We start from the raw sequence: 25000 nt of genomic DNA, 5'->3' as shown, positions 1-25000 counted from the left end.
CTTAAAACGCAGTAACAATATGAGATATAATTTAACGAGATTTAACATTTATAGATGAGATGAGGTGGTTCAGGATCATCTGGTAAGGATGAACCCTGGGCGCCTCCCTAGGGAGGTGTTCCAGGCACGTCCAGCTGGGAGGAGGCCTCGGGGAAGACCCAGGACCAGGTGGAGAGATTAGATCTCCACACTGGCCTGGGAACGCCTCAGGATCCCCCAGTTAGAGCTGGTTAATGTGGCCCTGGAAAGGGAAGTTTGGGGTCCCTGCTGGAGCTGCTGCCCCTGAGACCTGATCCAGGATCAGAGGCTGGAGCTGCTGCCCCTGAGACCTGATCCAGGACCAGAGGCTGGAGCTGCTGCCCCTGAGACCTGATCCAGGACCAGAGGCTGGAGCTGCTGCCCCTGAGACCTGATCCAGGATCAGAGGCTGGAGCTGCTGCCCCTGAGACCTGATCCAGGATCAGAGGCTGGAGCTGCTGCCCCTGAGACCTGATCCAGGATCAGAGGCTGGAGCTGCTGCCCCCGAGACCTGATCCAGGATCAGAGACTGGAGCTGCTGCCCCTGAGACCTGATCCAGGATCAGAGACTGGAGCTGCTGCCCCTGAGACCTGATCCAGGATCAGAGGCTGAAGATGAGAGGAGATGAACATTAATGTAATATTTGCAGCAGTAGTTTGAGATTTCACACAGATTCTCCAAACTTCATGCAAAAATCGTGCGTTTTAATGTGAACACATGAAAAACACACGATGGTAAAACATAATAAAAGGAGAAAACAAGAATTAAATAACATTAAAAAAACCTTTAAATCAAAAATAAACTAAAAACATTCAATTTAATATAATTTAAAACAGAGAATGTCAGTAAATCCATATTTGTCTTAAAAACGTATGAATGGCTTTTCTAAATGTGTTGTTGTTGTTGTTGTCGTCGTTGTTGTTGTTGTGCAGACGACGGAGGCGGCACTCCAGTTCAGGACGAACACTCGGCGTCTGACGGCGAGGAGGCGAGGAGCGGCGGGCGTCATTCTGAGGTCAGACTGCGTCACGTGTTTGTGTCTCGCCGTGTTTAATAATGTTGTTTCCAGGTCGATAGATGTTTGATGTTTCCTGCCATCGACCTCGACTTCCTCTGCTCTGTTTCCTGGAGCGTACGGCGCCACCGTCCGCCCACACGCCGCCGTAGACGAGTTTATTCACTGATGGAAATGCGCCGCGTTTGTGCGCCGTTTTCCCAAGTTTGCTTTGAAGTCGTCCGACTGTTGAACAGAAACTCGTGACCATGAAGCGTTTGTCTCAACAGGACGAGGGCAGCAACGATGAAGACGCCCCCCACGCCATGGAGACCAGCGGGGCGGCCAGCGGCTCTGACAACGAGGCGCGCCGAGGAGCAGACAGCGACTCCGAGGACGAGGCGCCGAGGGGCGGCAACAGAAGCGACTCGGATGACGAGGCGCCGAGGGGCAAAGTAAGAAGCGACTCGGAGGACGAGGCACCAAGGGGCGGCGACTCGGAGGGCGAGGCGCCAAGGGGCGGTGACAGAAGCGACTCAGAGGGCGAGGCGCCAAGGGGCGGCGAGAGAAGCGACTCGGAGGCTGAGGCGCCGAGGGGTGGCGACAGACGTGGCGACAGAAGTGACTCAGAGGACGAGGCGACCCTCGGGCGCCTCAACAACAACAAAAGTGACTCGGACGGCGAGGCTCCTCGACCCGCCGTCAGCGACGACGAAGACGGCGCTCCGGTCAAACGCAGGGGGAGCGCGTCGGACGAGGAGGAGGAGTCTTCGGCCGCCAAACACGGGGCCTCAGGTAACGAGGAGGGCGGAGGGTCCTCTCCCACCAAACGCCGGGGGAGCAGCTCAGACATGGAGGAAGAGGAGCAGAGGCCCAAAGCGGCCGCAGACAGCGACTCGGAGAACGAGGGCGCCAAACCCGCGGCGTCCCCCGCCCGCCGGTCCAACAGGGACAGTGACTCTGACACGGAGACGCCCGCCAGACGCAAGGCGGCGCAGATAGACTCTGACGAGGAGGAGGGGGAGGGGGAGGAGAAGAAGAAGGGGGAGGAGGGAGGAGGGGGAGGGAAGTGGAAGGCTGTGATGCAGTCTGACAGCGAGGAGGAGGAGGAGGGGACGAGGAAGAGGAGCAAGGCAGCGACAGGAAGTGATGAAGAGCAGCAGCAGGAAGGGGAGCGGGAGCCGAAGGACGACAGCGACGACGATAAACCAGGTAAACGTCACACACTTCACACACGTTACAGACGTTACACGTGTTAGTGTGTCTTTACTGAAAAACTTTTAATTTCATCATTTTCAGTTTATCATTATTATTATTGTTTTATTATCATATTTTTTTTATTTTATTATCTGTTATTTATTATTATTATGTATTTTTTTGTATTATATTACCATCATTATTTTTATTATAATTATTTTTTATTATTATTTTAATATATATTTTAATAATATCTATATTATTTATTATTATTAATTATTATTATTATTGTATTATCATGATTTTTTTATTATATTAATATAATTTTATCATCTATATTATGTATTATTTTATTAACATGATTATTATAGTTTTATCATAATTTTCTTTTAACATTTTATTATTTATTATTATTATTTTGTGTTATATTACCATCATTATTTTCCTCATTATTTATTATTTTTATTATTATATTTCCATAATTATTATTTTATTTTCATCACTAATTATTATTTTATTAACATGGTCATATTAATGAATTTATATTTATGGTCTTATTTATTAATGCATTAATATATTAATTAATACCCGTGTGTGTGTGTGTGTGTGTGTGTATATATATATATATTATTTTTATTTTTTTTTATTTTACATTTATTTATTAATGTATTTATTTTCACATCACGTCTCTGATAATAATAATAATAATAATAATAATAATAATAATAATAAATTAGTCGTGCAGCGTTTTGTTCCTCTGAGATCGAACGCGTCGTTGAATCAAAGTGTGTCAGTAGAGCGGCGTTCTCTTGTGTCTGCAGTGAAGAGGAAGATGGCCGTCCTGTCCGACAGCGAGGACGAGGAGCGGTCGGACAAACCAGGTGAGGCGCCGACGCCAGTGTCACAGTCAACATGAGCGCCACAGTCAACGCTCACGGCTGTGAACGAACCGCCGTCCACATACTTTTGTCCATGTTTGTCCGCAGCGGTGAAGCGGAGCCGGGCGGTGTCGGACGACGAGAACTCGGACAGCGACGGCGGCTCGCTGGTGGGTCCCGATAAAAGCATGGCGGCCAAGCTGAGAGAGCTGGGCTCGGACAGCGGGAGCGAGGACGACGAGGCGACAAAGGGCGCCGCCGGGAAGAAGGACGAGAAGGCGCTGTTCGGCAGCGACAGCGACTCTGGGGGCGACGAGGAGGAGTGAGTACCGCACCGCAGCGCGTCCTTTCACACACGCTCAGCTCTTTTTCTGCGGACGACTGAGAAACGAAACGCTGAAACACAGAAACGTGAGGAAGAGTTTGTGTCTCCGCAGGAAAATGATCGCAGACATCTTCGGAGAGTCTGGAGACGAAGAGGAGGAGGAGTTCACGGTGAGTGATTAGAAACGGACATAAAATGACTATAAATAGATGCCAAAAGACTAAAAATGTACATAAAATCACCAAAGATGGACATATGACTATAAATAGATGCAAAACGGACATAAAATGTCTAGAAATTGACATAAAATGACTGAATGGATGCAAAATAGCTAAAAATGGGCATACAATTATTCTAAATACTTCCAAAATGACTATAAACGGACATAAAATGATTATAAATACATGCCAAAAGACTAAAAATGTACATAAAATCACTAAAAAAGGATGCAAAATAACTAAAAATCGCATAAAATATCTTAAAATCTACATTAAAGTATTATAAATAGGTGCAAAACGGGCATAAAATGAGTATAAATTAACATCAAATGACTTTAAATATATGCAAAATAGCTAAAAATTGGCATACAGTTATTATAAATACATGCAAAATTAACATAAAATCACTATAAACAGATGCAAAATGACTTAAATGACTCAAAATGGACATAAATGCAGTTGGAACCTACTGAGCACGTGCAGACGCTTGACCCCGTCTGACCCGGTTCACCACTGTGTAACTGTGTTACCTGGTCTGTTACCGGGGTAACCAGGGTCGGGGGTTAACACACTGGTGTGTCGTCCTGCAGGGATTCAACCAGGAGGACCTGGACGGAGACAAGAAGGAGGCCAAGGAGGCGCAGCCGAGGGCGCAGGAGTCCGACTCTGACGAGGGCGTGGAGCGCGGCGGCCAAGAGTGAGGCGCGCACACACACACACACACGCTACACACACACACGCTACAAAAACAAAATCCCAGGTGTATGAAAGCATGAGGAGAGTAAGTGAGCGGCCGTGTGTCCACAGCACCAGCTTCATGTCGGACTTCGACATCATGCTCGCCCGGAGGAAAGCCATGAACAGCAGGAAGAGGCGGCACCGCGACGGGGGCACCTTCATCAGCGACGCCGACGACGTGGTCAGCGCCATGATCAGCAAGATGAACGAGGCGGCAGAGGTCCGTGTGTGTCTCTGTGTCTGTGTGTGTGTGTGTGTGTCTGTGTTTCTGTGTCTCTCTGTGTCTGTCTGTCTGTTGACCACCTGTCTGTCTGTCTGTTGATCACCTGTCTGTCTGTTGACCACCTGTCTGTCTGTTGATCACCTGTCTGTCTGTTGATCACCTGTCTGTCTGTTGACCACCTGTCTGTCTGTTGATCACCTGTCTGTCTGTTGATCACCTGTCTGTCTGTCTCTTGACCACCTGTTGTCTGTTGATCACCTGTCTGTCTGTCTGTTGATCACCTGTCTGTCTGTCTGTTGATCACCTGTCTGTCTGTCTGTTGACCGCCTGTCTGTCTGTTGATCACCTGTCTGTCTGTCTGTTGATCACCTGTCTGTCTGTTGATCACCTGTCTGTCTGTCTGTTGACCCCCTGTCTGTCTGTCTGTCTGTTGACCCCCTGTCTGTCTGTCTGTTGACCCCCTGTCTGTCTGTCTGTTGACCACCTGTCTGTCTGTTGGTCACCTGTCTCTGTCTGTTGACCCCCTGTCTGTCTGTCTGTTGACCACCTGTCTGTCTGTTGACCACCTGTCTGTCTGTCTGTTGACCACCTGTCTGTCTGTTGACCACCTGTCTGTCTGTCTGTTGGTCACCTGTCTCTGTCTGTTGACCCCCTGTCTGTCTGTCTGTTGGTCACCTGTCTCTGTCTGTTGACCCCCTGTCTGTCTGTTGACCACCTGTCTGTCTGTTGACCACCTGTCTGTCTGTTGACCACCTGTCTGTCTGTCTGTTGACCACCTGTCTGTCTGTCTGTTGACCACCTGTCTGTCTGTTGACCACCTGTCTGTCTGTCTGTTGACCACCTGTCTGTCTGTTGACCACCTGTCTGTCTGTTGACCACCTGTCTGTCTGTTGATCATCTGTCTGTCTGTCTGTTGACCACCTGTCTGTCTGTCTGTTGACCACCTGTCTGTCTGTTGACCACCTGTCTGTCTGTTGACCACCTGTCTCTCTGTCTGTTGATCACCTGTCTGTCTGTTGACCACCTGTCTGTCTGTTGACCACCTGTCTCTCTGTCTGTTGATCACCTGTCTGTCTGTTGATCACCTGTCTGTCTGTCTGTTGACCCCCTGTCTGTCTGTCTGTTGACCACCTGTCTGTCTGTCTGTTGACCACCTGTCTGTCTGTTGACCACCTGTCTGTCTGTTGGTCACCTGTCTGTCTGTTGACCACCTGTCTGTCTGTCTGTTGATCACCTGTCTGTCTGTTGACCACCTGTCTGTCTGTCTGTTGACCACCTGTCTGTCTGTTGACCACCTGTCTGTCTGTTGACCACCTGTCTGTCTGTTGACCACCTGTCTGTCTGAACAGGAGGACCGAACTCTGAACAGTCAGAAAAAACCTGCGTTGAAGAAACTCACTCTGCTGCCGCAGGTCGTCATGCACCTGAAGAAGTGAGCGCTCACATATACACTTATATAATTATACAGTTACACACTTATACATTTATACAGTTACACACTTATATATGTATATATGTGGGAATTGAACGTGTGCTGCTGCCGCCCCTCAGGCAGGACCTGAAGGAGACGTTCATCGACAGCGGCGTGATGTCGGCCATTAAAGAGTGGATCAGTCCGCTCCCCGACAAGTCTCTGCCCGCTCTCAGGATCAGGGAGGAGCTGCTCCGGATCCTGCAGGAGGTGAGTGTGCACGGCAGCAGCTTCAGCCTCGCCCGCAGGGGTCACCGCCTCACTTCCTGTCTCCTCCCCGCAGCTGCCCAGCGTCAGCCAGGAGACCCTGAAGCACAGCGGCATCGGACGCTCCGTCATGTTCCTGTACAAGCACCCCAAAGAGTCCCGATCCAACAAAGACCTGGCTCTCAAGCTCATCAGTAGGTGGTTCTCCCGGAGCAGCGGTGTAAAGGGTTTCTGTGCGTCTGTAGAGAGCTAACGTGTGTGTGTGTGTGTGTGTGTGTGTGTGTGTGTGGCGTCCGTACAGATGAGTGGTCGAGGCCCATCTTCGGTTTGACCTCCAACTACAAGGGGATGACGAGAGAGGAGCGCCAGCAGAGAGACCTGGACCAGCAGATGCCCCAGAGACAGCGGCTGAGGTACCGATGAGTCCTCCTGACACAAACTCACGACCTCACATCCTCCTGACACGACCTCACATTCTCCCGACACGACCTCACATCCTCCTGACACGACCTCACGTCCTCCTGACACGACCTCACGTCCTCCTGACACGACCTCACGTCCTCCTGACACGACCTCACGTCCTCCTGACACGACCTCACGTCCTCCTGACACGACCTCACGTCCTCCTGACACGACCTCACGTCCTCCTGACACGACCTCACGTCCTCCTGACACGACCTCACATCCTCCTGACACGACCTCACATCCTCCTGACACGACCTCACGTCCTCCTGACACGACCTCACGTCCTCCTGACACGACCTCACATCCTCTTGACACGACCTCACATCCTCTTGACACGACCTTACATCCTCCTGACACGACCTCACATCCTCCTGACACGACCTCACATCCTCCTGACACGACCTCACATCCTCCTGACACGACCTCACATCCTCCTGACACGACCTCACATCCTCCTGACACGACCTCACATCCTCCTGACACGACCTCACATCCTCCTGACACGACCTCACATCCTCCTGACACGACCTCACATCCTCCTGACACGACCTCACATCCTCCTGACACGACCTCACATCCTCCTGACACGACCTCACATCCTCCTGACACGACCTCACATCCTCCTGACACGACCTCACATCCTCCTGACAAACTCACAACCTCCTGACACGACCTCACATCCTCCTGACACGACCTCACATCCTCCTGACACGACCTCACATCCTCCTGACAAACTCACAACCTCCTGACACGACCTCACATCCTCCTGACACGACCTCACGTCCTCTTGACACGACCTCACGTCCTCTTGACACGACCTCACGTCCTCTTGACACGACCTCACGTCCTCTTGACACGACCTCACGTCCTCCTGACACGACCTCACATCCTCCTGACACGACCTCACATCCTCCTGACACGACCTCACATCCTCCTGACACGACCTCACATCCTCCCGACACGACCTCACATCCTCCCGACACGACCTCACATCCTCCCGACCTGACCTCACATCCTCCCGACCCGACCTCACATCCTCCCGACACGACCTCACATCCTCCCGACACGACCTCACATCCTCCCGACCTGACCTCACATCCTCCCGACCCGACCTCACATCCTCCTGACCCGACCTCACATCCTCCTGACCCGACCTCACATCCTCCTGACCCGACCTCACATCCTCCTGACCCGACCTCACATCCTCCTGACCCGACCTCACATCCTCCTGACCCGACCTCACATCCTCCTGACCCGACCTCACATCCTCCTGACACGACCTCACATCCTCCTGACACAATCTCACAACCTCCGCACGTCCTCATGACCTCCTGACGTCCTTATGACCTCCTCACACATCCTCCTGACACGTCCTCAAGACCTCCTGATGACCTCTTGACACGACCTCTTGACACAACCTCCTTACACGACCTCACAACCTCCTGACATGACCTCATGACTTCCTGAAACAGTCCTGACACGACCTCCTGACAACCCTATGACCACGCGACCTCACCATCTCCTGAGGTCCTCACCATCTCCTGAGGTCCTCACCATCTCCTGAGGTCCTCACCATCTCCTGAGGTCCTCACCATCTCCTGAGGTCCTCACCATCTCCTGAGGTCCTCACCATCTCCTGAGGTCCTCACCATCTCCTGAGGTCCTCACCATCTCCTGAGGTCCTCACCATCTCCTGAGGTCCTCACCATCTCCTGAGGTCCTCACCATCTCCTGAGGTCCTCACCATCTCCTGAGGTCCTCACCATCTCCTGAGGTCCTCACCATCTCCTGAGGTCCTCACCATCTCCTGAGGTCCTCACCATCTCCTGAGGTCCTCACCATCTCCTGAGGTCCTCACCATCTCCTGAGGTCCTCACCATCTCCTGAGGTCCTCACCATCTCCGGAGGTCCTCACCATCTCCGGAGGTCCTCACCATCTCCTGAGGTCCTCACCATCTCCTGAGGTCCTCACGATCTCCTGACGTCCTCACGACCCCCTGACATGACCTCATGACACGACCTCCTGACGACCCCCTGACGTCCTCACGACCCTCTGACGACCTCCTGACAGCTCTGTGGAGGTCTGAGTCTCCCACACTTCCTGTCCTCCTCATCACATGTTGTCTCTTCTGCTTCCTCTCGTTCCTCTGTCCGTCCTTCGTCCGTTTCCTCCCTCAGTCAGCCTCAGAAGGTGGAGAGGGCGGAGGAGCCTGACGTCTTCTCTCCGCCCATCAGGTTCAGTCCCTCAGCTGCATGATCTTTCAGAGAGAGTGCAGAGACGGAGAGGGCGCTCTCCTCCTCAAGCTTTGCATCGTGTCCACACTTTCACGCTCTTTAGATCCCACGGGTTTCAAACCACGCCGTCGCCTTTAACGAAACGCTCAAGAACCCAAGAACGTAAGCTCTGAGAAGGCGACACACAGGGCTCCACAGTAGATGAGACCAAAAACAAACATTTGAGAAGTCCTGGGAGGAGAAATCCTGTGTCCTCTAGGAGCCTAAATGTGTGTTAGTGTCCTCTAGGAGCCTAAACGTGTGTTAAAGTGTCCTCTAGGAGCATAAACGTGTGTTAAAGTGTCCTCTAGGAGCATAAACGTGTGTTAAAGTGTCCTCTAGGAGCCTAAATGTGTGTTAGTGTCCTCTAGGAGCCTAAACGTGTGTTAAAGTGTCCTCTAGGAGCATAAACGTGTGTTAGTGTCCTCTAGGAGCATAAACGTGTGTTAAAGTGTCCTCTAGGAGCATAAACGTGTGCTAAAGTGTCCTCTAGGAGCATAAACTTGTGTTAAAGTGTCCTCTAGGAGCATAAACGTGTGCTAAAGTGTCCTCTAGGAGCATAAACGTGTGCTAAAGTGTCCTCTAGGAGCATAAACGTGTGTTAAAGTGTCCTCTAGGAGCATAAACGTGTGTTAGTGTCCTCTAGGAGCTTAAACGTGTGTTAAAGTGTCCTCTAGGAGCCAAAACGTGTGTTAAAGTGTCCTCTAGGAGCATAAACGTGTGCTAAAGTGTCCTCAAGGAGCATAAACGTGTGTTAAAGTGTCCTCTAGGAGCATAAACGTGTGTTAAAGTGTCCTCTAGGAGCCTAAACGTGTGCTAAAGTGTCCTCTAGGAGCATAAACGTGTGTTAAAGTGTCCTCTAGGAGCATAAACGTGTGCTAAAGTGTCCTCTGGGAGCATAAACGTGTGTTAAAGTGTCCTCTAGGAGCATAAACGTGTGCTAAAGTGTCCTCTAGGAGCATAAACGTGTGCTAAAGTGTCCTCTAGGAGCCTAAACGTGTAGTTCTTCGTTAGTGGTGAGTTTACTGTCACCGACACATGGATGGATTCTCTGCCACCAAGTGCATCGTGGGTGATATCCACCTCTGGAGTGACCTCCGTTGTTCCCTCGATCACTCAGCCCTCCGAGGGTCCATCTCACCAAGTTACCGTCAGTTTTTCAGACTGTTGGAACGACACTTAAGGCGGCGGGGATTCACCCGAGAGCAAGTGCTGAGGGGAAGTGAGCGAGGGCGAGTTGAACCACCACTGGAACGCAGCATCTGTCGTGTAAAGTTCTCTCTCTCTCTCCGTCTCTGAGTGTGGATGAATTCAACAGCCACACTTCTAATCTGAACTCTTCCTTTAAGGAATTTCTTACTCAAAAGATCAAGATCCCAAAAACCAAAGCGAACATGTTGAGGGGAAACATTTAAAGGTGTTCTGTAACTCTTAAGGAACACGTTTGTGATTTGTGCTCAAACTCTCCACGTCACGCCGTGTTCCCTGATCGAGGGTCGAGGGACGGAGACGGTGAAGTCCCTGTGAGGCAGATTTGTGATATCGAGCTTTATAACTAAAATGGACTTGATAATGACTTCCTCGTGTTTCCTGGCCGAGGACGGCGGTCCAGAGATAGCACCACAGACAGGTGTCGGGTGTTTTCTTCCTCCTTCGCGTAAATGCCGACTAACTGCTGTGAGGTGGGGAATGCTAATAATAGCATGGAGACTGAGCTGGATGGTGTTTCTGCTCGGAGTGAGACGTTTCTACCCGAACCCGGTCCTGCAGAAGTCCCCGTTAGAGTCCTGATTTAACCCCAGGTGTCTCTCCTCTTGTCTCTGTCTGCAGCTCGGGGGGTCAGACGCCGCGCAGAGACCTGGAGAAGCAGCTGACGGGAGAGGAAAAGTAAGTCTCACACCTCCAGAACCTGTTGGTCGTGCCGATAACGACGCACAGAGAGTTTTAACTGAACACCGCCTCCTCCCTGCAGAGCTCTGCGACCCGGTGACCCCGGGTTCTGCGCCAGGGCTCGGGTGCCCATGCCCTCCAACAAAGACTACGTGGTGCGGCCCAAATGGAACGTAGAGATGGAGTCCACCAGGGTGAGTACACAGAGGGGTGTTTTTTCCTTGTTCAGTCATTTAGAGGAAGATTTCAGTGCTTTTCAACCCAACCTGAAACTGGTCCAGTAGGGAGACGGGGCGTCGCAGCTGCAGACCAAACGGGTCCATGACGACCGCCAATGAACGTCAGCTAACTCTGCCGCAGTCTCGGGTCTGTAGTCTCGGGCCTTTGGTCTCGGGGCTGTAGTCTCGGGTCTGTAGTCTCGGGGCTGCAGTCTCGGGTCTGTAGTCTCGGGGCTGTAGTCTCTGGTCTGTAGTCTCGGTCTGTAGTCTCTGGTCTGTAGTCTCGGGTCTGTAGTCTCGGGGCTGCAGTCTCGGGTCTGTAGTCTCGGGGCTGTAGTCTCTGGTCTGTAGTCTCGGTCTGTAGTCTCTGGTCTGTAGTCTCTGGGCTGCAGTCTCGGGGCTGTAGTCTCGGGTCTGCAGTCTCGGGGCTGTAGTCTCGGGTCTGTAGTCTCGGGGCTGCAGTCTCGGGGCTGTAGTCTCGGGGCTGTAGTCTCGGGGCTGTAGTCTCGGGGCTGTAGTCTCGGGTCTGTAGTCTCGGTCTGTAGTCTCGGGGCTGCAGTCTCGGGGCTGTAGTCTCGGGTCTGTAGTCTCGGGGCTGCAGTCTCGGTCTGCAGTCTCGGGTCTGTAGTCTCGGGTCTGTAGTCTCGGGGCTGCAGTCTCGGGGCTGTAGTCTCGGGGCTGTAGTCTCGGGGCTGTAGTCTCGGGTCTGTAGTCTCGGGGCTGCAGTCTCGGTCTGCAGTCTCGGGTCTGTAGTCTCGGGTCTGTAGTCTCGGGTCTGCAGTCGGGTCTGCAGTCTCGGGTCTGTAGTCTCGGTCTGTAGTCTCGGGTCTGTAGTCTCGGTCTGTAGTCTCGGTCTGTAGTCTCGGTCTGTAGTCTCGGTCTGCAGTCTCGGGGCTGCAGTCTCGGGTCTGCAGTCTCGGGGCTGTAGTCTCGGTCTGTAGTCTCGGTCTGTAGTCTTGGTCTATCAAAAAGTCGGTTTGATCCTGAAACAACCTTAAAATAACCACAAATACAATAAAAAAAACAATAAAATCAACATTTAGAATGAATCACGTCCTTAAATTCCATCTAAAGATTAAAATATTACGTTTGTAAAGTTATTAATCATCTTATTTTCTATTATATTTAAAACCTCATCAATAAAAGCCGTTTCTGTCAGACTGACGTTGACACTGTGCAGCAGCTTGACTGAGACGCTCAGGTGAGTGGACCCGTGCGTGGACAGGAAGTGCGGTAACGAGCTGAGCTGTGATTGGTCCTCTGTAGAGCGGCTGTAAGAAGGGCCTCAGCCTGCTGGAGAAGCACAAGCGGCGCTTCGCAGAGGAGAGGAAGCGAGGCCGTCCGCAGGGCGCCGTCAGGATCAGCGTAGAGGGGAACCGGATGCCCCTGTAGCTGCTGCTGCCGGCCTGTGGGGGGCAGTAAGTGGTCTGCATGGCGGTGATGGTGCAGCTGTGTGAGGTGCCTGCAGAGTTTCCCCTGAAGAAGACGCTCGGCTCCGTCTCATGCTCACTGACGGAGCCGAGCGTCTTTGACCTCTGACTCTCCTGCTTATTGACAACGATCGTTTCAACAGATTAATAATAATATTAATATTAATAATAATGTTTAAACAGCTGCTCGTCTAATGGTGCACGGCTCGACTCTGTGGATACTGGGAAAACACCGACACTGCAATAAAGCTGCAGGAGCTTCAGTGCGCCCTCCCACTGTGCCTCCGTCCCGTGCCCCGTGCTTTAGGGTCCTTGTCCCCCCCTCCAGGCCCGTTTGTACTCACACTACCTGGGCCAAATGTTCACCACATCTCATCTTCAGCCTCTGGTCCTGGATCAGGTCTCAGGGGCAGCAGCTCCAGCCTCTGATCCTGGATCAGGTCTAAGGGGCAGCGGCTCCAGCCTCCTGATCCTGGATCAGGTCTCAGGGGCAGCAGCTCCAGCCTCTGATCCTGGATCAGGTCTAAGGGGCAGCGGCTCCAGCCTCTGATCCTGGATCAGGTCTCAGGGGCAGCAGCTCCAGCAGGGACCCCAAACTTCCCTTTCCCGGGCCACATTAACCAGCTCTAACTGGGGGATCCTGAGGCGTTCCCAGGCCAGTGTGGAGATCTCATCTCTCCACCTGGTCCTGGGTCTTCCCCGATGCACCACATAGTTTTATCTTTTCTGTTTTTGTTGCACCGTTCATTCACGGGTTTGTGCGGAGGATTCTACGCGAGGCCCCTGTTTCCACCTCGCAGCGGAGACGCTCACATGAACTAACAACGGTGCCGGGGGTTTGATGCTGTGACTCTTGGGGAAGTCGGCTTCTTGACTCTGCTGTGCATGAGCCCTGGAGAGGCGGCGTGTGCTGAGGAGTGATCAAACACCGGCTGCACGTCCTTTGGATCAGATTCAATCACCTCACGACTCAGAGCGGCCGAGGTTTCATCACTCTGAGAGTCGCGTCGGCGTGTGAGACGACCCTGAACGCGCCGGCAGCTTTTCTAACCCCGTGTTTGTGTTTGTTGTTTTGCAGCACGGCCAGGTGAAGAAGGGAATGTCCCGCGTCGATAAACAGATGCGGAGATTCGCCGACATCCGCCGCCTGACGAAGCCGGGTCACGCCGTCAAAATCAGCGTGGAAGGCAACCGGATGCCCCTCTGATTTTAGCCTCCATAGGATTTATTTTTCTTTTTAATGTGTTGTCTCCTGAACGGTCCCACTGCTCCCGCTCCTGCCCCCGCTCCTGCCCCGACCCCCTCTGCTCCTGCCCCGACCCCCTCTGCTCCTGCCCCGCCCCTCAGCTCCTGCCCCGACCCCCCTCAGCTCCTGCCCCGACCCCCTCAGCTCCTGCCCCGACCCCCTCAGCCCCTGCCCCGACCCCCCTCAGCTCCTGCCCCGACCCCCTCAGCTCCTGCCCCGACCCCCTCAGCTCCTGCCCCGACCCCCCTCAGCTCCTGCCCCGACCCCCTCAGCCCCTGCCCCGACCCCCTCAGCTCCTGCCCCGCCCTCAGCTCCGGCGCGGCCTCACTGACGCTCACATCACTCTGACCGGATTCACAATCAGCAGTAAACGCCTCTGGTCTTTGGGCAAACAAGTTCAAATCTACTCCACAATGATCCTCAGAAGAACAGAGAGCTGGCTGCTAACATCAGTGGGAAGTTAAACTAGTTTGTTTGGAGCTAAAGCAGCTAACTGCTAACATCAGTGAGTAGTTAAGCTAAAGTTAGGAGATAAAATTAACCTGTTAGCAGTTAGCTACATTAGCTTTAGCTCCAAACTAACTTGCTGCTAACATCAGTGGGTAGTTAAGCTATAGTTAGGAGTTAAAGTCAACCTGTTAGCAGTTAGCTACATACATTAGCTCCAAACTTACTTTCTGCTAACATCAGTGGGTATTTAAGCTAAAGTTAGGAGACAAAATTAACCTGTTAGCAGTTAGCTACATTAGCTTTAGCTCCAAACGAACTGGATCCATAATGTTAATGTACTTTACTTAACTGAGAGCCGTCAGTTTCATCCCCAAGTTCATAATACTAGCTAATGTTAGCTTAAAAAACTAATGTTAGCAATCAGATGTATTAATTTCATCTCCCATTAGCTACATTAGCGCTAGCTCTAAACCAACTGGATCCACATTAGTTTTACCTCACTGCTAACTGATACTAGCAGGCAGTTTCATCTTTAAACCCATATTATTAGCTACTGTTCGCTTTAGCCAACTTGGATAGCTAATGTTAGCAGTAAGCTATATTAATTTTATCTCCTAACATTAGCCAATTTTAGCGTTATGTTAAGTTTACCTCTATGTTAAGTTCGTTTTGAAAGCTAATGATAGGAATTGACTTGGAGGTGAAATGAACGTAACTAAGACCACAACGTTAGCTTTACAGCCAAGCCTAATCATAAAGCTAATGTTAACAGACAGCCGCATTAGCTGTGTCTCAAAGCTAGCAAAATCTACAACATTAGCTGATTTTATCAGTTAGCTATGTGATTGTCTCTCATGACTAGCATAACATCGACCTATGTTAGCAGTCATTAGCACTACCTCCGAACTGTGTCCATACTTTTGGCTTTAAACTAAAAGTAGCAGTTATGCATTAGCGTCAACATTTTGGACGTGATGTTAAAACTCATGTTTTTAGCTAATGTTAATGATCTGAGACATTAGCATTGTCTCTAAATCAATTATGGTCCTAACAATAACGTATGTTAGCGGTCGACTAGTCCACAGTAAATAATGTTAACTACTGATATTATATTCAAGTCAACCAAGATGGCTAATGTTGGCAGCTAAATCTTAAAACATTTGCTTATATTATCTGCTAGCTGTGAGCAATCTCCAACGTTAGCATGAACTCCAAACAAACTGGTTGCTTACGTCGACTAATGTTAGCATGTGGCTTTTCTTTGAAGTTAACACAGCCCATAATATCGGCTAATGTTAGCTTCACATCCAAGTCAACTAAGATAGCTAATGTTAGCAGTCAGCTACATTAGCTAAATCTTAAAACTTACAACATTAGCTTATATTATGTTAGCTGTGGGAAATCTACTCCATTAGCATTGTCTTTAAACCAATTGGGTTCTTAACAGCTTATGTTAGCAGTCAGCTACATTAGCATTGGGTTTTTAATAGCTTATGTTAGCAATCTGCAACATTAGCGTTAGCTCCAAACAAACTGGATCCTTACGTTGACTAATGTTAGCATGTGGCTTTTCTTTGAAGCTAACACAGCCCATAATATTAGCTAATGTTAGCTTCACATCCAAGTCAACTAAGATAGCTAATGTTAGCAATCAACTACATTAGCATTGGGTTCTTAATAGCTTATGTTAGCAATCTGCAACATTAGCTCCAAACAAACTGGATCCTCACGTTGACTAAAGTTAGCGTGTGGCTTTTCTTTGAAGCTAACACAGTACATAACATTAGCTAATGTTAGCTTCACATCTGAGCTAGCTATGTTGAGCAGATGGACTCCTCCCGATCAGCTACGTTAGCTTCGTCTCGTAGCCACGGAAGGGAAAGAAAGAAACGTAACGGAGCAGATCACAGAATCTTTTTGGGGACATTTTGACGTCCTAAACTTTTGGATTTGAGAATAAAAAAAACCTCCTCACGCTTTTTTTTTTGTTTCTTATGTGACGGTGTTTTGCTAACACGCCCCCCCCCCCCCCCCCCCCCCCCCCCAGGTCCATGTGTCCCCTCTCTGCTCCCGTAGCGTCCGTACAGAAGCGTGTGAAGCGCCTGCAGCTGCTGTGTGTCTGCGTGAGTGTGTCTGCGTGAGTGTGTCTGCGTGAGCGCCCATGTGTCTGCGTGAGCGCCCCCGCCCGTGTGTCTGCGTGAGTGTGTGCGTGAGCGCCCCCGCCCGTGTGTCTGCATGAGTGTGTGTGCGTGAGCGCCCGTGTGTCTGCGTGAGCGCCCGTGTGTCTGCGTGAGCGCCCCCCCCCCCCCCCCGCCCGTGTGTGTGTGCGTGAGCGCCCCCGCCCGTTTGTGTGTGCGTGAGCGCCTGTGTGTGTGCGTGAGCGCCCATGTGTGTGCGTGAGCGCCCGTGTGTGTGCGTGAGCGCCCGTGTGTGTGTGTGTGCGTGGGCTCTGGATCAGGTGACGCTTTTCTTAATAAACACTCGACAGAAACTCTGAACTCTTGTGTTTGTGAACGACGGGGCGAACAGGAAGTTCCCCTCGCTCCTGGTTCTGTGTCGTGGTCACGGGCTCGGCTCCAGACCACCTGCTCCACACATCACACGTCTGTACCCGACATTACAGGTTTAATCTTTATTAAAAACTCTATTTTTAATCATCATAATTCACCCGCGGGTCGTTCTGAGGGAACAGAATCAAAGGTTGGCTCAAATATTTTTAGTGTGAAAGAATATTTTAAATGTTTGACGAAGACTTTCTGTCCCGTTTGTTTCATCAGAGCAAAATTCTGACTTTATTTCATCTAAAAAAGGTGAATTTTGACTTTATTTCATCTAAAAAAGGTGAATTTTGACTTTATTTCATCTAAAAAAGGTGAATTTTGACTATTTCATCTAAAAAAGTGAGTTTTGAATTAATCATGATGTAAAAAAGTCCAAACTTGAGCTTAAAAGTTGTCAAAATGCAGATTTTCTTTGATAATTCTGATTTTATTTCATCTAAAAAAGTTCATTTTGACTTTTACATCACAGTTATGACGATTAAAAGTCCAAAATCTAAATTAAAAGTTGTCAAATGCAGATTTTATTTAATAAAATTGACTTTATTTCATCTAAAAAAAGTGAATTTTAACTTAATCATGATTTAAAAAAGTCCAAACATGAACTTAAAATTGTTCAGATGCAGATTTAATTTAATAATTCTGAGTTTATTTGATCTTAAAAAAGGTGAATTTTGACTTAATGGTCATAACTGTGATGTGAAAAAGTCCAAACTTGAGCTTAAAAGTTGTTAAATGCAGATTTAATTTGATAATTCTGATTTTATTTCATCTAAAAAGTTCATTTTGACTTTTACATCACAATTATGACCATTAAAAGTCCAAAATCTAAATTAAAAGTTGTCAAATGCAGGTTTTAATTTAATAATTCTGACTTAATTTGATCTAAAAAAAGTCAAAAGTTTCAGAATCGGTGAATAAAAAACTCATTTTTGACAATTTCCTAATAAACCAAGACCAAAGTAAATATAGTTTTATTAATGTTCCTGTTGTTTTTGAGCCTCCGTCACAAAGATGGAGCTGTTTTAACGAAACGACACTTTTCAACAGCGTGAACGTTTACTTTTTATTTTTTGCACAATTAAACTTTTAAAGGCAGCGACAAAGCGTTAAAATCAGGACTGAACAAAGTCACACTGGTGTCTTTAAGCTCCCGCTGACCAGGGAACCGCCGCCACGGCAACGCCACGGCGACATCACTGCAACACCACAACAACGCTGCAACGTCACTGCAACAAAGCTGCAACGCCACAGCGACGCTGCTGCGCTCAGATCCGGGGCTGGGAGGAGTTCTTCGCTCTCGCCGGTACGATCGAACCATCCCAGCGTCTTCTTCTGCACTTTAATCATCAGTAACCATGGAGACAGTTTTTATTAAGGTAGAAATCAGGAGAGATGCTAACAGCCGGACGTGGCTAACAGTGGTTAGCTCGGGGCAGCACGGTGAAGGCATTCAAAGGTCTTTTTTAACCACTAATGCTGCTGAAAATAACAGCAAACCTCTGCAGCAGCATGAGAAGAGTCCCTACACACACACACACACACACACACACACACACACACACACACACACACACACACACACACACACACACACACACACACACACACACGAGAAGAGTCCCTACACACACAACAAAGCACCAATGGGCTCCTTCCACTGTAATGGACTTTACTATGAGAGGAGCTGGTGCAGGGGCCAGTAGGTAAGTCTTTAAAACACTCTTTAATAAACTCTGGCTTCACTAACTACGCTGATGACGCTTTGTTGTGTGTGTAGGGACTCTTCTCATGCTGCTGCAGAGGTTTGCAGTTATTTTCAGCAGCATTAGTGGTTAAAAAAGACCTTTGAATGCCTTCACCGTGCTGCCCCGAGCTAACCACTGTTAGCCACGTCCGGCTGTTAGCATCTCTCCATGGTTACTGAGGATTAAAGTGCAGACAAAGACCCTGGAGGAGGAGGAACTCTCTCTATGACGTCACTCTGAACCTTAACGTCTGCAGGTGTTTGAAGTTGGCGTCGTTGGCGTTGGCGTCGTTGTCGTTGGCGTCGTTGGCGTTGGCGGCGGCGGCGTCCCTCAGCGTGTCGTCCTGCTGTGAACAGACCGGCTGCACGGCTGGAAAACTACCAACTACGCGGCGGAGACTCGAGTCGAGTCGTGTCGGACGTTCAGTCTCAGCGTCGAGGCGTCGGGCGCCTCCAGTCCAGAGTCGGGGCGCAGGAGGCAGCGATGGTGCGTTCAGGTACCACCGTAGAAAAACAAGCGCGCGGCGGGAATGTCATCGGCACTCGGGCTGAACTTTGACCCCGAATCAACTTAAATCTCAGTGTTTTGTGACGTTTAAGTCGTAAAAGTCCTGAAAATTGACGCAAAGATTCGTCGTAAATGTGTTTAATTTTTTTAAACTTTACTAAATAAGTGAATTTTTGTCTCGACGCCGAAAAATATCAGAGCTAAAAATCTGAGTTTTTTTTACGTAAAAGTACAAAAGTTTTAGCGTCAAAGTAACAAAAGTCAAAGCGCTTCGTCTCTAAACACAGCAGCAAATATCGGTGATTAAAAAAAGTGAATTTTGACTTTTACATCCGAGTTATGACCATTAAAAGTTGTAAAAATGCAGATTTTATTGAATAATTTTGACTTTATTTTGTATAAAAAAGTTAATTTTGACTTAATGGTGAGTTAAAAAAGACGGAACTTGAGCTTAAAAGTTGTAGAAATGCAGATTTAACTTAAAAATTCTGACTTTATTTCATCTAAAAAATGTTAATTTTGACTTTATTTCATTTAAAAAAGGTGAATTTTGACTTAATGGTCATAACTGTGATGTGAAAAAGTCCAAACATGAACTTAAAAGTTGTTAAATTCAGATTTAATTAGATAATTTTGACTTTATTTGATTTAAAATAGTAAAAAGTTTCAGAATCTGTGAATAAAAGTCATTTTTTAGTTTAGTAAACATAGTTTTATTAATGTTTCTGTTGTTTTTGAGCCTCCGTCACAAAGATGGAGCTGTTTTAACGACTTTATTCATATTTACTCTGTAAAAACTCAGCTTATTATCATTATTATTATTATTTTATGCTCAGATTTTCTGTAAATGTTTAAAATCAACGAGTTTCGTTGAAAGAACGAGAAGAAACTTTGATCCTGGAACAAAAACGAGTCAGAAACGAACTGAAGTTTGTGTCGTTTCACAAGTTTAAAGAGTTTAAACTTTAACAGAAGTTTCTGTTTTAAGACTTTTTCTAAATAAATATGAAATCTGATCCTTTGATCATTTGGTCCTGACGTGAATTTAACCGAGCAGCACCTGAACGCACCATCGTGAAGCGTGTGTGTGGGTGTGTGCGTGTGTGTGTCTGTGTGTGTGTGTGTGTGTGGGGGGGGGGGGGGTGATTGACAGGTGGTGGGCGTGGCAGCTGCTGATTGGCTGTGCTTCGTGCGTCGTGGTGGTTCCTGCAGAGAAAGAGGCGCCGTTAAAAAACGTCACAGAAGAAGAAGAATTACATCGGGGCGCCCTGAGCAGTTTGGGGTTTGGTGCCTTGCTCAACAGCACCTCGGCAGTGCCCAGGAGATGAACTGGCGCCTCTGCAGCCACCAGTCCACGCTCCATTCATGGAACTCGAACCGGCGACCCTACGGTTCCCAGCCGAGTCACAGATGGACTGAGCTGCTGCCGCCCCAAAACGTGGTTTTCCCTGCACACTTTCCCGGGGCGCGGCGAGCGTACCTGTCCAGAGGGCGGCGCTGCAGGAGGGCGGGCTGTGTGAGGGAGGAGGCGGGGCCTATCCTCGACCGTTGGGCAGGCGGCTCATCCCGATCCGGTCGATGGGCGGCGGGTTGACCCGTCGCCGCGGAATCTCCACGACTTTACTGCAACACACGAAGAAGAACGGGTGGAAGCGTTTAGGAAAAGTGAGTTCAGGTTCGGGGTGGTTACCGTGGTTACCGTCCTACCTCTGTTTGGGCGTTCCCTGTTTGGTCTCCATGGCGCCGGCTGACAGGCGGTCCAGTGGGGCGCCGTTGCCGGGGAAACTCCTCTTCCTCTTCGGTTCCATGACGTCGTTCTCCGTCCTCACCAGGTCGTCCAATCGCAGCAGCTTCGCCGTAAGCTCCTCCCCTTCCTTCATCGCTCTGGGGCGGGGCCGAGGAGCCGCCGGCGCCCTCGAGGCGGGCCGGTCTACGCGCTGGAACAGGAGATAGACGGGGTCACAAAGGAGACGACTCGGCTGAACTCAGGACATAATATAAGATCTGATGCTTATGATCAAAACTTTATAAACACATGCCCACTTCCTGTGCAGACAGGAAGTTAAAGGACGAATCAACAACCGTCTCCTGAAAGTAAAATTACTGATTACTGCTCTGAAAATACAACTTTAGTCTGAAAATACTTTCTTTTACTTTGAAAATACTGACTCTTACTCTGAAAATACTGACTTTTACTCTGAAAATACTGACTTTTACTCTGAAAATACTGACTTTTACTCTGAAAAAAGTGATGTTTACTCTGAAAATACTGCAAGTTTTATTCTGAAAATACTCTGACTTTTACTCTGAAAATACTGACCTTTATTCTGAAAGTACCGCAACTTTTAGTCTGAAAAAAGTGACTTTTACTCTGAAAATACTGACTTTTACTCTGAAAATACTACAACTTTTATTCTGAAAATAACATAACTGTTAGTCTTAAAAACTATGACTTTTACTCTGAAAATACTACGACTTTAGTGTGAAAACACCACTTTTACAGGAGAAACATTTTAATGCCAGACTTTTACTTTGGAGACAGGAAGTCCACCACTCTCCTCCTCCTTCATCCAAACATGTGGAACCCCCCCCCCCTCCCTCCCTCGCCGCGGACACCCGATGACGTAACGTTTGTCTCTGAGACGACCCTGAAACCTGAGCGCGTGACTCATCAGGCGCACAGGAAGTCAGGGAGGGCTCGTGTCAGCGTCACAACACGGAGCCCTGCGGTGTGAGCGCAGCGGGCGCCGTGCAGGTCAATGTTTTCTCTGCGGAGACTCCCTCATGGAAAATAGAGCGCGGAGGAGCGGCCGTGTCCGTTTCACACGCCGGGGGGAAGAGGAGCGCGGAACTTTTGACCCCTGGGAAGAGGAGCGCGGAACTTTTGACCCTGGGGAAGAGGAGCGCGGAACTTTTGACCCTGGGGAAGAGGAGCACGGAACTTTTGACCCTTGGGAAGAGGAGCGCGGAACTTTTGACCCCGGGGAAGAGGAGCGCGGAACTTTTGACCCCGGGGAAGAGGAGCGCGGAACTTTTGACCCTTGGGAAGAGGAGCGCGGAACTTTTGACCCTGGGGAAGAGGAGCGCGGAACTTTTGACCCAGGGGAAGAGGAGCGCGGAACTTTTGACCCCGGGGGAAGAGGAGCGCGGAACTTTTGACCCCGGGGGAAGAGGAGCGCGGAACTTTTGACCCCGGGGGAAGAGGAGCGCGGAACTTTTGACCCGGGGGAAGAGGAGCGCGGCACTTTTGACCCGGGGGAAGAGGAGCGCGGCACTTTTGACCCGGGGGAAGAGGAGCGCGGCACTTTTGACCCGGGACGAAGAGGAGCGCGGAACTTTTGACCCCGGGGAAGAGGAGCGCGGAACTTTTGACCCGGGGGAAGAGGAGCGCGGAACTTTTGACCCGGGGGAAGAGGGGCGCGGAACTTTTGACCCGGGGGAAGAGGAGCGCGGAACGTTTGACCCGGGGGAGAGGAGCGCGGAACTTTTGACCCTTGGGAAGAGGAGCGCGGAACTTTTGACCCTGGGGAAGAGGAGCGCGGAACTTTTGACCCAGGGGAAGAGGAGCGCGGAACTTTTGACCCCGGGGGAAGAGGAGCGCGGAACTTTTGACCCCGGGGGAAGAGGAGCGCGGAACTTTTGACCCGGGGGAAGAGGAGCGCGGAACTTTTGACCCGGGGGAAGAGGAGCGCGGCACTTTTGACCCGGGGGAAGAGGAGCGCGGAACTTTTGACCCGGGGGAAGAGGAGCGCGGCACTTTTGACCCGGGGGAAGAGGAGCGCGGCACTTTTGACCCGGGACGAAGAGGAGCGCGGAACTTTTGACCCCGGGGAAGAGGAGCGCGGAACTTTTGACCCGGGGGAAGAGGAGCGCGGAACTTTTGACCCGGGGGAAGAGGGGCGCGGCACTTTTGACCCGGGGGAAGAGGAGCGCGGCACTTTTGACCCGGGACGAAGAGGAGCGCGGAACTTTTGACCCCGGGGAAGAGGAGCGCGGAACTTTTGACCCGGGGGAAGAGGAGCGCGGAACTTTTGACCCGGGGGAAGAGGGGCGCGGAACTTTTAACCCGGGGGAAGAGGAGCGCGGAACGTTTGACCCGGGGGAAGAGGAGCGCGGAACGTTTGACCCGGGGGAAGAGGAGCGCGGAACGTTTGACCCGGGGGAAGAGGAGCGCGGAACTTTTGACCCGGGGGAAGAGGAGCGCGGAACTTTTGACCCGGGGGAAGAGGAGCGCAGATCTTTTTACCGTGTTTCTCTTCTCAACACGAGACGTTTGAGGACGTTTCACGTCTCCGACGTCTGAAGAGCGGAGGAAAGAACCTCAGATTATTAAGAGTGCAGCTTTAAGGTTTTTGTTTGTGGCGCCCTCTTCAGCCGTAAAGGGGCCGTCACATGATCCGTTTTTTGCGCTTTTGTCACGGCGAGGTTGCGCGCAAAGACCCAGTCAGCGCTAACTCAGCGTTAGCATCAAAACAGCCGCTGTGACTGTTTATAAAGAACTAAACGTTAAATTAAAAGTTACGTCAAATAGTTCCGTCTTTCTAACCGGCGTGATGTTGCTCTCTGGTTGCCTAGGAAACGTAAATGTTAAGTGTTTTTACTGCGGATCATGTCGAACGAACTTAAAGTTTAAGGGGCTTTGAAAGCTCTTGATTAAGAAACACGTCAGCGTCGTCGTGGTCGTGGTGCGTGGTCGTGGTCGTGGTGCGTGGGTCTGACCTGAGTCGGCTGCTGTTGGACTCTGAAGCCGTCGACTCTGAAGCCGTCGACGCTGCAGCGAAGCACGGTGACGAACAGGAGGCAGGAAACCAGCAAGGAGCCGCAAAACTGCATCTGCAACAACAACAACAACAACAATATGAGTCTCCAACTACAGTCGTGTCTCTACAGTCGTGTCTCTACAGTCGTATCTCTACAGTCGTATCTCTACAGTCGTGTTTCTACAGTCGTGTCTCTACAGTCGTGTTTCTACAGTCGTGTCTGTACAGTCGTGTCTCTACAGTCGTGTCTCTACAGTCGTGTCTCTACAGTCGTGTTTCTACAGTCGTGTCTCTACAGTCGTGTTTCTACAGTCGTATTTCTACAGTCGTATCTCTACAATCGTGTCTCTACAGTCGTGTCTCTACAGTCGTGTCTCTACAGTCGTGTCTCTACAGTCGTATCTCTACAGTCGTGTCTCTACAGTCGTATCTCTACAGTCGTGTCTCTACAGTCGTATCTCTACAGTCGTGTCTCTACAGTCGTATCTCTACAGTCGTGTCTCTACAGTCGTATCTCTACAGTCGTGTCTCTACAGTCGTGTCTCTACAGTCGTGTCTCTACAGTCGTATCTCTACAGTCGTATCTCTACAGTCGTGTCTCTACAGTCGTATCTCTACAGTCGTGTCTCTACAGTCGTATCTCTACAGTCGTGTCTCTACAGTCGTATCTCTACAGTCGTGTCTCTACAGTCGTGTCTCTACAGTCGTGTCTCTACAGTCGTATCTCTACAGTCGTATCTCTACAGTCGTATCTCTACAGTCGTGTCTCTACAGTCGTGTCTCTACAGTCGTATTTCTACAGTCGTGTCTCTACAGTCGTATCTCTACAGTCGTATCTCTACAGTCGTATCTCTACAGTCGTGTCTCTACAGTCGTATCTCTACAGTCGTATCTCTACAGTCGTAGTTCTACAGTCGTATCTCTACAGTCGTGTCTCTACAGTCGTATTTCTACAGTCGTGTCTCTACAGTCGTGTCTCTACAGTCGTATCTCTACAGTCGTGTCTCTACAGTCGTGTCTCTACAGTCGTATCTCTACAGTCGTATCTCTACAGTCGTATCTCTACAGTCGTATTTCTACAGTCGTGTCTCTACAGTCGTATTTCTACAGTCGTGTCTCTACAGTCGTAGTTCTACAGTCGTGTCTCTACAGTCGTATTTCTACAGTCGTGTCTCTACAGTCGT

The 25000-nt window shown here is 49.8% G+C and overlaps 2 protein-coding genes across 5 annotated transcripts in view; one reads left to right on the top strand and one right to left on the bottom strand.

Annotated features, from left to right (window-relative positions):
- Window positions 1-13965, top strand: part of iws1 (interacts with SUPT6H, CTD assembly factor 1) — a 14971-nt gene extending 1006 nt beyond the window's left edge. Inside the window, exons 2-17 of one of the 4 annotated variants that reach the window (XM_083913989.1) lie at window positions 952-1034; window positions 1304-2225; window positions 3032-3091; window positions 3197-3410; window positions 3526-3583; window positions 4222-4328; window positions 4439-4589; window positions 5942-6024; window positions 6144-6273; window positions 6347-6464; window positions 6572-6683; window positions 8914-8970; window positions 10840-10896; window positions 10982-11093; window positions 12384-12535; window positions 13626-13766. In XM_083913989.1, the coding sequence (XP_083770115.1) occupies window positions 952-1034; window positions 1304-2225; window positions 3032-3091; window positions 3197-3410; window positions 3526-3583; window positions 4222-4328; window positions 4439-4589; window positions 5942-6024; window positions 6144-6273; window positions 6347-6464; window positions 6572-6683; window positions 8914-8970; window positions 10840-10896; window positions 10982-11093; window positions 12384-12509 (2390 nt within the window). In that variant the 3' untranslated portion in view covers window positions 12510-12535; window positions 13626-13766. Of the gene's footprint in view, window positions 1-951; window positions 1035-1303; window positions 2226-3031; window positions 3092-3196; window positions 3411-3525; window positions 3584-4221; window positions 4329-4438; window positions 4590-5941; window positions 6025-6143; window positions 6274-6346; window positions 6465-6571; window positions 6684-8913; window positions 8971-10839; window positions 10897-10981; window positions 11094-12383; window positions 12536-13625 lie in introns of all 4 variants that reach the window. The other 3 variants (XM_083913988.1, XM_083913991.1, XM_083913990.1) reach the window with 3 other exon arrangements.
- Window positions 13966-20151: 6186 nt separating this feature from the next.
- The window catches only part of ostn (osteocrin), a gene marked incomplete at its 5' end in the record, with an annotated part of 10700 nt that continues 5851 nt past the window's right edge, over window positions 20152-25000 (bottom strand). The window contains 4 exons of the mRNA XM_083914142.1: window positions 20152-20262; window positions 20537-20679; window positions 20764-20993; window positions 23776-23889. Coding sequence (XP_083770268.1) covers window positions 20592-20679; window positions 20764-20993; window positions 23776-23889 — 432 coding nt within the window. The 3' untranslated portion in view covers window positions 20152-20262; window positions 20537-20591. The remainder of the gene's footprint in view (window positions 20263-20536; window positions 20680-20763; window positions 20994-23775; window positions 23890-25000) is intronic.

This window comes from Echiichthys vipera (assembly GCF_963691815.1).
Source record: "Echiichthys vipera genome assembly, chromosome: 5".
In the NCBI taxonomy this organism is placed as follows: Eukaryota; Metazoa; Chordata; class Actinopteri; order Perciformes; family Trachinidae; genus Echiichthys; species Echiichthys vipera.
This window is presented reverse-complemented; position numbering and strand designations above follow the sequence as displayed.